Source organism: Petaurus breviceps, unplaced genomic scaffold (assembly GCF_028583685.1).
Source record: "Petaurus breviceps papuanus isolate PSGF00001 unplaced genomic scaffold, PetGlider_PUasm1.0 90879, whole genome shotgun sequence".
NCBI lineage: Eukaryota > Metazoa > Chordata > Mammalia > Diprotodontia > Petauridae > Petaurus > Petaurus breviceps.
This window is the reverse complement of record NW_027187368.1, coordinates 11996854-12009129: the sequence shown is the minus strand read 5'-3', so window position 1 is coordinate 12009129 and position 12276 is coordinate 11996854. Positions and strand designations below refer to the sequence as shown.

The following is a 12276-nucleotide window of genomic DNA, read 5'->3' as shown; positions in this document are numbered from 1 at the left end:
ACACACACACACACACACACACACACACACACACACACACACACACATATATATATATAAAGTTTATAAGGATCCAGTACAAAGGGGCAATTGTAGGAAATCATATCGCAAAAAGGGAACTTGGAAGTCATGTGCAAACAATGCTCAAGGTCAAAGGAGCATAATTTACAAATTGTATTATATATTAACCAAAACTCCCTTCCTGAATCAGCAGAATCATCAGACGCCATTTGGGTGCTGCTGTTGGGTGTTTGGGTCTCATGATATATAAATCTCAGACACGTTTCATACCTGTGCAGTAAGGCCAGCAAAATACGAAGAAGTGCTAATAATTTTGAGATAATTTTGAGAGCATGTGAACTTAAAATTTTACTGAAAACTTTGATATGATTTGGATGTGTCAATGAACTAACCACCAGGTAGCACAGACAAGAAATAGTTAATTCCTAAAAAATCTATTAAAATGATTCCTCAAATACCTGTCTTCCATTGACTCTTCCATCTCCTTTAGGTCCATGATGCTTAGGGCTCTCAACTTTAATCCATGGTTCCTTGCATGATAGTCTGTTTCTCTCTCCTTCTCTCTCCTCTCCCCCAGCATAGCTGCCTATCTTCCTATCTTCGCCACCCCATCTGCTGCTCCCACACCATCTGCCTTTGTACTCCTTTTGTTACTGGTCTCTCTAATTTCTGTCATTTTTGCCCCTGTATCCTCTGTGGTTATTTATGTTGTGATTGTCACTCTACTTCCTGATACTCTAGTCATTTTTCCCAGCCAGCAACCAAAGAACTGGGTGTGCCTGCCTCCATTTCATATTTCATAATCATTTCACTTCTTCTTTTCTCCTTCTATTGCTTCTCTTCTTTTTTTCCCCATCTTTCCCCTTCTCCTTCCTCCCTGGCAGTCTCAGAGAAGAGAAACTGGTAACCTACATTCCAGGAACATGAACAAGAGATGTGGCAGTGAGTTGAGTCATAAATTCACTGATCTTAGAATCAGAACACCTGGGTTCATACTCATTTACAAAATTTCTGTTTGCCTGCATAGTTGTGACCTGCTAAAAGAAATTCATCCCTTTGCACCACAGTTTCATTATGTGTAGAAGAGGAATGATCACTCGGAAGAATGATGTGGCTGTTGCGAAACAACCCTATTAAGCTCAGAGAAGCTGGTAGTTGTTCTTATTCTTAGTGTTTAAAGGGTGGCTTGGGAAAGAGGTTCAGGTAGGTTGTGAGGACAGAACGTGACTATAATATCAGCTCCCAGGACTTCAGAAGAATCTCTTTGGACTTCATTGGTGGCTGGGTGGCTCAAGGGGTAGCTTGTTGGGCCTGGAGTCAGGAAATCTTGAGTTCAAATGCAGCCTTAGACATCTACTAGCTATGTGACCATAGGCAAGAACCTTAACTTCTGTCTCAGTTTCCTCAGCTGTAAGATGGTGATTATTATTCCCCCTACCTCCCAGGGATTTGTGAGGATCAAAGGAGCTGATATTTGTAAAGCCCTTGGCACACAGTGCCTGTCATATATTAAGCACTTAATAAAAGCTTGTTGTTTCCTAGACAAGGGCCAAGGTTCTAAGGTGTCTGTGGCCTCAGAGAAAGTTGGGGAAAAAGCAGGTCATATTGGGAGAGGAGGTAGGGAGGAAGTACCTGGGCCATAGCTCACTCACCTCGAATAATGTCTGACAACTTCTTTTTCCCACGCAGAGGAGTCTGTAATGTGTGGTGATGAACCTCACAGATGACCTCAGAGTGGACATCACTGGCTGTGAGCAGCACCTGCACAGAGCTGGTGAGGGTGTAGAAAACACTGTCCCCCTCAGGGAATACATGGATCCAGAGAGCTGGGAGCTCAGTCCCATTTTTAAACCACTTCAGGGTGATGTCTTTGGGGAAGAAGCCATTTGAGGTACAGAAAATATTCACCATCTGGCTGATGTTTACTCTCTCCTGGGGGCCAGACACCAAAGGGGTAGAGGGTTTGGCTGGAAAAATAAACCATTACATGGAATCAATACCTCTGTGCCATCTCATCAAGTGAAATAATTGATGTCAGTCTTAAAGACTTGCATGGGTTCAGCTAGGTTTTTCAGTGAAGAGAGCCCAAACCTGGCATCAGGGAGATCTGAGTTCAAATCTAGCTTCAGATAGTTACCAGCTATGTGACCCTGGACAAGTCACTTTATTACTTAGTTTCTTCATCTGCAAAAAAGGGTAATAACAGCACCTATCTCCCAAGGTTATTGTGTGGGGCACCAGAGATAATATCTCTAACATGCTTAGCACAGTTTCTGGCATATGGTAGGCAATATATAACTGTGAGCTTTTATGGGAGAAGGTCTGTCTTGAATCTGATATGCACCATGTTTGATGGTTGCTTTATTGGCACTGATGAGTCCTTTAATCACTTGTGCAGAGAGAAGAAACAGTCCATAATCTGATAATCCCAATGGAAGGATTAGGTGGAGATACAATGAGCCAAACTCTGAGGTTCCCTGGGAGAAATTTTGGGTTGAGTCAAAGAATGGTTTTCAGATAATTCTGGAAGGTAAATCAGTCTATCTAAATTCAGAGCATGGGGTTCTAGACTATGGGATAGAAATATTTATTAAGAAAATATCTGTATGTACACACACACGCACATATAAATTTTGAACTTAAAGACAAAAAAGAACATTTCCATGTACATAGAACATGAAAAAAAGATACAGAAGGAAATTAAAAGTGAGAGGAGGTGATATGGTGAGTGGATGTCCTCCCCTCTCATATTGCCTCCACTCTAGTGCCGGATTTCATAAACTCACACCTTGACTATTGCAACAGCCTCCTGCTCAAGTCCCTTTGTTTCAAATGTCTCCCTTTTCCAAACACTTGTTCACTCAACAACCAAATTGATTTTCCTAAAAATTAGGTCTGACTATGTCACTGCCTTTCTAATGAACTTTAATGGCTTCCTATCACCTCCAGAATCAAACACAAAATCCTCTGTTAGCTATTCCTTGTCCTTGAGGACAAGAATTGTCTCTTACCTTTGTTTTGTATCCCTATCATTTAGTACTGTGCCTGGCACATAGTAGGCAGTATGAATATTTATGGATTGATTGACGGAGGACCTGAAATCAAATTCTAATTTGACTCTATCTGTGTGACCCTGGGCAAGCTACTGTGTCTGGGAATGTCTAGCATTTTAATCAATATATGTTTTAGTTGATACACTCATCAGTTTAACCATCCACAAAAGCTGGGAGTGACAGGAAATTCAGCCTGATGGTCAGGACCCACAAGGATGTCTAAAGGTTAGAGGGATGAGTCAAACTCCAAACCAGAGGTGGTGGTTCTGTTTTTCTGCTTTGGCCATACTACATATAGTTTACTACATTCAGTTCTTGGAGCGACTTGACAGGAAAGGCATCAATAAGCTAGACAGCATTCAGAAGAGGGTGACCATTAGGATCCATAGTCTGTAAAACATGCTAATGAACTAGGAATGATTAGTCTGGAGAAGAGAAGATTTGGTGGAGCAGTTTGGTTGCGATGGAACAGAATATCTGTATTCCAGTGCAAGAAGGATTATCATGGGGAAAAGGGAGTAGACTTAGTTTACTTCTCCCAGGGGCAGAATGAGGAGTAATTGCAGAGGTAGGTTTGAGCTCTGTAAGAAAAAGCTTCCCAGTGAGTAGAACTGTCCAAGGTAGGAAGGACAAACTCCTGAGGTTCTCCTTCAGTTGAGGTTTTCAAAGAAAATTTGGGTGGCCTCTTGTCTAGGGACATGGGTTGGAATAGATTTTGAGTCAGATTTATATATCTCCTAAGATTCTTTACTATTATAAGACTCTGAGGTTTTTGAGTTGTTTCCCCATAGATCTGAAACATAGGTCTGACAAAACTAGGAAGGAGCTTAAATGGTGCAGTGAAGAAATTCTTGGGCTGGAAATCTGAGTAAGAATCATAGTAAAAATAATGATAGCATTTATATAATTATTTTAGGTTTGCAGAGTGCTTTACATATATGATCTCATTGATCCCTACAAGAAACCACTGAAGTAGGTGCTATTATTATCCCCATTATTCAGACAAAGCATACTGAGACTAAGAGAGGTCAAGTGACTTGTCTGAGGCAGGATTTAAACTCAGTACTTCTTGATTTCAAGTTTACTAGTCTAAACATTACAGTGGTTAGTTGGCTTCTAGTCTTGACTCTGCTTCTCAATCTTGCTTTGTGACCTTAGACAAGTCACATTCCCTTGCTTGGTCTAAATTTCCTCTTCTATAAACTAAAGAATTTAGCCTTATGGTCTCTGTGATCTCTAGCTCGGAGTTAGGTGATCAGAGCTTTTACACTCAGAACACAACTAGAGGATATTGACAATACATGTAAGATTTGGTGGTGAAGAAACAAGGGAGCTATGCAAAGTGTATGATGTAATAGAAACAGAGCTGGGCTCTGTCAAAAAGTCCTGGGTTCAGTTTCTGATTATGACAAAGAGAAGACAGAAGGAAGACCCTGAAGCTGTGACCACTAGATTGAGCTGCCCTACTAACAAGAAGAGGACACTGAGCTGAAGTGGCTTGGTAGGAGATGTGATTTTATTTGGAAGAAGTGACAGCAGCATCATGCAAGGTCAATGCCTTACAAGTGTGAGAACAGAAAGGCCTACAGATTATTCTACTGCCTGGATTCTTCTCAGCGTGTCCAAGCCTTTCGTCATTTATCATGAATATAGGATAAACTGAAGTCTGGACCTGTGCTCAGGACACAAGGAGAATCTGCATACCTATGCCCCTTATTAACTAAGAGCCCTTGGGCAAGCCATTTTCCAGGCTTGGGCCTCAGTTTCCTCCTTTGTAAACCCACCCCCACAAACAACTGGAGTAGATGATCTCTAAGATACTTCTAGCTCTAACACTCTGTGTATGTGCTAAGAGTTCTTTCTGTAATAGGCTACAATCTGTATTCTAAAAGGAGCTTCTTACCTTTGATATGATACCCTGATTCTAGGGACTCTGTGTTCCCATGAGATCAAGATGGACCAGAAGGCCAGCCCAGAAAACAACAGAAGGAGTGTTTGCAGCATTATCCAAGGGGACAGTGACCCGGGGGGGTGGCAGAATCATGTCAGTCCTAGAGCTTCCCTTCTGATGGAGGCCTCAGGCCAACTGTCCTTCATTCCTCTCCCAGCTCTAACTCTGGTTCTTTGGATTTTTACACCCATGTGGGTGCCTTCCCTGACAAACACACTTTCCAGTTCCTTTTTTCTGTGGGGATATCCCCAGTTGGAATATAAACTTCTTGAGCACATGGCCTGTGTTTTTTTGCTTGTATTTGTATCCTCAGGACTTAACCCTGTGCCTGGTACTGATTAAGTGCACAATAAATGTTTGTTAACTGCCAGGTGTGGTGGCAAGGTCTATAATCCCTGCTCCTGGGAATGGCTGAGGCTAGTGAATCTCTCGAGTTCAGAGGGTTTGAACTCCAGTAGGGCAAAGCTGATCGACTGTCCACTCTGAGTCTAGCACCAATTTGGTGAGCCCTTAACAGCAAAGGAGACCACCAGGCTGGCCAAATTGGGCCAGCTTGGAAAAGAGGAGCAGGTCTTAGCTCCTATGTTGATCATGAGGCATCTGGCCCATGAGCGGCCACAACACTTCCAGGCTGAGATAGGAAGACCCAGTTTAAAAAAATGAAAGAAACTAGACAAAACCTCTCAAACTTCTTGATTTGACCTGGGGAAATCTCTTAATCTCTCTGGATTTCAGATTAAGCACCACCACCCATGTGGGCACTCTCCTCTTCCCTCCTCCAACACCCATCCCACTCCTTGTTAATGCCAAAAGGCTTTGTATTTATGCCAGGCCCATTTTATACACAGACCAAGCTAGATAAAGGACAAACAATCACAGCAACATACTCTCCCACACCAGGAGGCCAGAGCCTTGGGCGGGGTTTTAGTGACCAGTGAAAGTTAAGAAGAGTGAAAGATGAAAACCTTGGGGGAAAAGGCTGAGGTCTGTCCCTTGGATGGATCTAAAAGGGACCAATACCTTTGAAGCTGGTATTCAGTAAAGGATACCTAAGGGCCAGGCCTGGATATTTCATACTGTCCAAAGGTTTGGGAACCTTGTCCTGCTACTTTCCTTCCTCAACCTCAAATAAAAGACTCCAAAAAAGAGAAGCCTCTTGGGGCAGAGTCCTGGGCCTGGGATTCCTAGCAGACAAAGGACAGGACTGCTAGGGCTCTGTACTTACCCATCACAGACAACACGGTGCCCCCACCAGATTTAAGCTCTATGTCAGTATTCCCCTTTTTGAACTTCACACAGTAATAGGTGCCACCGTCCTCTGGAGTGATGTGGCTGATGCTGATGGATAGGTCCATGTTGCTGCTAAAGGGGCCTGCTTTCTTTATCCGGGGGTAGGTGCCTCCTTTGAAATTGTAAATTTCCTGTCTCTGGGGCCCTTTCCCCTTGAACCATATGACTTGTCCTGGGGGTGGAAGCCCAACCACTGTGCAGTTCAGAGTGACTGTCTCTCCCTCGGCCACAGACACGGAATCCTTAGGCTGCAGCACCTGGAACTCTTCCTGGCCTTGGGCTCCTACAAGGACATATAAGTTTTAACATGGTTTTCCTGCCCTGATCATCCCAGGATTTTGGCCTGGGTGTCTCTGTCTAGCTTGGGTAACATGTGAAGCATACAGATTCTGGGTCAGGAGAAGAACTGAGAGGGAGTCATAGAGAAGTCCTGTAATTCTGGGACCTGAGATGATGTTGGGCTAAGACATTTGAGCTCAGGTTAAGCACCACCTCCATGTGGGGCCTGTCCTCTTCCCTCCTCCAACACCCATCCCACTCCTTGTTAATGCCCAAAGGCTTTGTATTTACATCAGGCACATTTTATATGTTTTCATGTGTCTGTGTTGTTCCCTCCATACCAGCGGGAGCACCTCGAAGGTTAGGGCTCGTGTTTTTCCTTCATCTGTGAGGTAGACAGTCAGCACATAATAAAGGCTTATTGTTTGTTGCTCTTCTTTGACCAGCAAGCACTGGACATGACATTGTGGAAGACCTGGATTCCAATCCAGCCTGCAATAATCAGGGTCTAACACGTGGAAGTCCCTTGTTCTCCTTCCCCCTCAGAATAATGAGGTTAATAAGACTTGCAGTAACTACCTCAAAATTTTGATGTGAGGATCAAATGAAAAAATCCACGTAGTTCTTAAGGTGTTATGAATATGGGCAGTGATAATTATCCTTACTAGGATGCTTGGACTTTCTGTCTCACTATACTCCTGAGAGGAAACCATCCTACAAAGAGTAACATTCTAGAGGAAGAAGAGCTATATGAATCTATGTCTTCAAAGCTCTTGTAGACCTTTTCAGTACTTGACTGGCCCTACAGACCTTTTGGGGGACACCATCCCTAGACAACTACCCTGCCAGTCCATTGTTATCTCTCCAGATGTGTCATGAACCTCTGGATTGTACCCTCTTCTGCCCTGGAGTTCCCCACTCACCAGAGACACCAATGAGCAGAATCAGCAGTAGAGAAGGCAGAGAGTAACCAGGTAGGTAGAGAAGACTGGTCATTTTGATGGGTCTTTGATGCTTCCTCTCTGTGTGTGACTCTTTGTTGGCTTAGATTCATAGAATGGACTGGATCTTCTGCAGGGAAGAATTGGAGTCAAACACATCTGCCTCTGCTTGTTGGTAAGCAGCCAGGGTTAAAGGAAACCTCTTTTTGGCTGAGAAATGGGAAGTGGGAGGGATTTCAGTTCAACTTCCTTCAGACTCAATTGTTTCAGTGAATAGTAATAATAGGTCCATTTCTGTGCAATCAAATACGTCACTCCATTTTAAAAAAAACCGTGCAGTGGCTCCTTATTGCCTAGGGAGAAAACATTCAACCTTAACTTGATATTTAAAGTCATCTACAGGCTGGCTCCAATCTATTTTCCTATGTTATATCATGCTACTCCTCTTTGCATTCAGTATCCCAGAAAAAAACATTCATTCCCTGATCCATAATGTCATCCTTGCATCCTGGTATCTCTTGACTCTGCCTACATGCACTTGTCAATCCTGCCTTCTCATCTCTACCTTTTGAATTGCTTCACTTCTCTTAAGGTTCAGTTCAGGAGGAGCTTTCCCTATGAAACATTGCTGAACACCATCCCCTTCCCTCTGCCCTCTCCAAAAGTGATCCTCACAAAATTTTCTTAGAGTTCTATCTGAATCTCTTGTTTCTCTCTGTCACACTCTTTTTGTACTATGCTTTTGTTCTTCAGTCTTTTCTTTCATGTCTGACATTGTGACCCTATTTGGGGTTTTCTTGGCAAAGATACTAGAGTGGTTGGCCCTTTTCTTCTCCAGTTCATTTTACAGATGAGGAAACTGAGGCAAACAGGGTTAAGTGACTTCCCCAGAGTTACACAGGTAACCATTGCCTGAGGCTGGATTTGAACTCAGGTCTACCTGACTGCAGACCCAGAGCTCTGTCTATTAAGCCACCTAGGTGCTTCATGTAGTTTGTTAGTGGAATACATATCATAACATAGTAGACTCCAAACTCTATCAGGAGAAGCACTCACTATTTCCATGTTTGTAAGCTCAGGATATATTACCTAAAGTAGGTAAATAAGACAATTGCTAAGCTGAATTCAATTAAAAACTATCACCTGGTTTGTATGAAGTTCCACTGCCTAGAGTTAAATGACAAAGGGGTAATGGGTGATGGAAAAGAAGGATATAGACACCTCAGACTGGCCCCTCTCACCATTTGTATGAGAAAGCTGTGACCCGGGGATCTGGGACACTGTGGAGAGGAGGGAAAATAGGAAGCACTGAGTGAGGATGGGGAAGAAGGTGGAGGTCAACAAAGAGGTGAAAGGAGTCCAGGAGCTCAGAGATGTAAGATGACAAAGGTCACTAATTCATCGAGCAGGAATTCACTAATTCATTCCATGCAGGAAACGGGACAGTCTTCCTGAGGTCTCCTTTGTCTTATGTCTATAAGTGCTCTCTTCACATTCCTACTATTTGACATTAAGCTTCTTGAGAGATGGGATTGCATCATCTTTCATCTGTGAAGGAGTTCTGCTGGGTGGGAGTCTTCACTGCAGAGAAGACAAGCTGAACGTAGGGGGAAAGGCTTATTTGCCTGCATAGTGTTCCCATGATATCTCTGAGTAGTAGCCACAGATGTAAAAGCAGAGAGAGGAAGTCTGATATTTCATCATCTGGTCACACAGCAGAGCATAGAGCTAGGAGAGTGAAGGAGACTCCTTTGTCTAAGCTTGGCTGTTCACTGATTAATTCTGGGAAAGTGAGGATCTAGGTATCTCAAAGTCCAGAGAGCTTAGAGAAACATACCTACCCCTGGTGTAGTAGCTACAGGTAAAGGTTGGGTGAAAGGAGGACACCAAAGGTGGATGAGCAGACCTGAAAAGGGCTCAGCAAGACTTCAGACCAGATGTGTTAGGCCTCTCAACACCTGAGGCTTCAAAGAATGAGCAACAGCCACAGTCTAGAAAACCATCTCTGCAGATGGGCTAGATTTGGTTGAGTGTAGCCAACAGGATTCACACCTCTTGGTGAGTTAGAGGAATGTCTAGCATTGTGAAGCAAGTGAAGGCTTCCCCTAGATGGAATAGATGGATGCAACATGGAATAGATGGATGCAACATCGAATAGCATGCATTCCCAGTGGAAAGCAATCCCTCTCCCCCTGGATGCATGAGAATATGTGGGAAATTGTACCCTTTGCAAAATTAGTTCTTGCCATTGATTTAGCTATAATATCTTAACTAAATGCTATTGATTTAAATTTCACATGACATCTGGTCTGGCATCAATGGGAGCTACAGGTTTGGGGGTGGGAGCTTTTGTGATATGGCTTTGAACAGATGACTCCTCCTGTAGTCCCACAGAGGAGGATGTGAGAGTCATGAAGGGGGAGATCCTGGTGCCACCAGGGATCCAACAAAGTGCTTCAGGCACGTTTAAGGAAGGAGAAAACTATGATCTCTCTAGATTCAGGGAATGCAGGATGGAGAGCCTGAGTTGAGACTGTGAAGCTGAGATAATGGGGGAGAATGCTTTCCATACACAAGGGATAGGCTGTGTTAATGGAGGAGGGAGATATAATGTTAAGTTTAGGGAATAGCTACCAGTCCAGTTAGAATCTTTGAAAAGCATGAAGGGAAGTAATGGGAAAGAAGGATTCAAAGGTAACTTGGAACTATGCTGTTGGAAGCTAGGGGACACAGTGTATGGAGCATTGGGCTTAGAGTGAAGACCTGAGTTCAAACGTGGGTTAAGACACTTATTAATTTATGACCTTGGGTATGTCCTTTAATTCTGTTTGCTTCAGTTTCTTGAAGTGTAAAATGAGGATAGTAACAACACCTAACACCATGATCATGTGGTTCAAATAGGATGATATTTCTAAATGCCTGACACATAGAATTCTTATTCCTTTTGCCAGACGGGTCTGAAATGTTCCGTTACAGAGATTATATTTTATCCTAGAGAAAATGGGATGGCTTTGACAAATTTTCAGGTGAGGATGTGGCATGATATGGTCAGACCTAGATGTTAGGAACATTATTGTGATAGCTGCATGAAGCCCATTGAAGACTATTAGAAGAGGCAAGGTGAAAAATAAGGAAAAGTGGTGCTAAGACTGGGGTCATGACAGCAGAGTGAAGGGGAAGGTTTATGATAAGTATGGCAGCATGGAAAGAACCAAGACCCAGTGATTGATTGATAGGAGAGCTGATAGAAAGAGAAGAAGAGCCAGTGATGTCTCTGGGAGTATGAACCTGGGTAACTGGAAGGATGATCAGACTTTCTGAGTCTCATTGGACTCCTCTCACGCCCTAAGGGAGCAGCTTATGCTCAGGTTTAGGGACCTGATGAGACAATGTGTATAGTAAAGAGAAATGGGGAGAGATGGTACCTAGAGCCCCAGAGTGGGGCAGATCTTCTTCAGTAGGCAGAGGGCAGCTCCTGGACTTATAGAACACAAAAGTTGAGAGGCTTTTCATTACTTCTCCATCTTCATACTAAACATCTGTTGTAAATTCATATTTATAATTTAGTAGAGAATAGTTAGGAAACTGATTCTATTTAGTTTAATCAAGAATTAAGTGCTATTGTGGTAATGCTATTTGTGATGGGTGTAGCTAGGTTAGTCTTTCTGAGATGGTTTGATAATTACTGTTTTCAGACTTAATAAACTCAGAGGATTTAGATGTTGTCCCAGTTTCCTAGTAGCTTAAACACAAAAGTACAGCCCAAGAGGGCACTAGAGTGGCTCTCCCTTTGGCATGACCATTCTACCACTATGGGGATGTATGGTGGCTTGCTTGAATGTACTCAGATAGACTCACATAGAAGCACATTCTTCCCTGTGTCTCCCTGCCAGTGGGTGAAAATAGTTTACTGTGCTTGGCTGCTTAGCTTGAAAAGAAGGTGTCTTTATAATTGTTCAAAATGAATGCTTTTTTCTTTCATGCCTGCTCTTTTCTGCTGGGTCTGATGGGGGAAGAATACAGTTTTTCCCACAACATAAACAGAAATGATGAAGGAAAAGGAAGGCTTCCTTCCTTCCTATATTTTCCATTTTACTTCTTGACTTGGGGAAACTGAGGCTCAGAAAGGTGAAATGCCTTACCCTATATCATATGCTTTTGGTAAGTGAGAGGTCCAGAACTTGAAACCAGACCTTATTTAAAATTCTAGTTCTTTGCTGCCTGTTTAACATGGAAAAAATAATTTAAATTTCTGCAAAATAAGGAAGTTGGATTTGATGATCTCTAAATTGATTTCAAATTCTAAGTCCTTTGATTCCCCACACCCACCCCTTTTCTTATTCCTTCTCCTCATCTCATTATATCATTATCATATATGCCATTGAACAACTGAAAGCTCAATTTCTTTTTTTCCTCCTTTCTATTTTTATTTTTTTTAATTTTAAAATTTTTTTAGTTTACATCATTCATTTCCACAAGATTTTGAGTTACAAATTGTCTCCCCATTTTTCCCCTACCCACCACCCCAAAACAGGGATCCCACTGAATATCCCCTCCCCCAATCTGCTCTCTCCCATATCTTCCCCCTACCCCCACCGACTTTCCAGTAGGGCACGGTGGATCTCTATGCCGCAGTGCCTATAAGTCTTATTTCCCAATTACATGTAAAATAATATACATATACATATAGTTTAACATTTGATTTTAAAACTTTGAATTCCAGATTCTTTCCCTACCTCCC

General features: G+C 42.7%; 1 protein-coding gene and 1 long non-coding RNA gene across 2 annotated transcripts in view; one reads left to right on the top strand and one right to left on the bottom strand.

Moving 5' to 3' along the window:
• Positions 1 to 7703, bottom strand: part of LOC138150414 (signal-regulatory protein beta-1-like) — a 24595-nt gene extending 16892 nt beyond the window's left edge. The window contains exons 1-3 of the mRNA XM_069073850.1: positions 7518 to 7703; positions 6251 to 6598; positions 1674 to 1988 (exon numbers count right to left, since the gene is read on the bottom strand). Of these exons, the coding sequence (XP_068929951.1) occupies positions 1674 to 1988; positions 6251 to 6598; positions 7518 to 7590 (736 nt within the window). The 5' untranslated portion in view covers positions 7591 to 7703. The remainder of the gene's footprint in view (positions 1 to 1673; positions 1989 to 6250; positions 6599 to 7517) is intronic.
• Positions 1 to 12276, top strand: part of LOC138150415 (uncharacterized) — an 86908-nt gene that overhangs the window by 31053 nt on the left and 43579 nt on the right. The window lies entirely within an intron of this gene.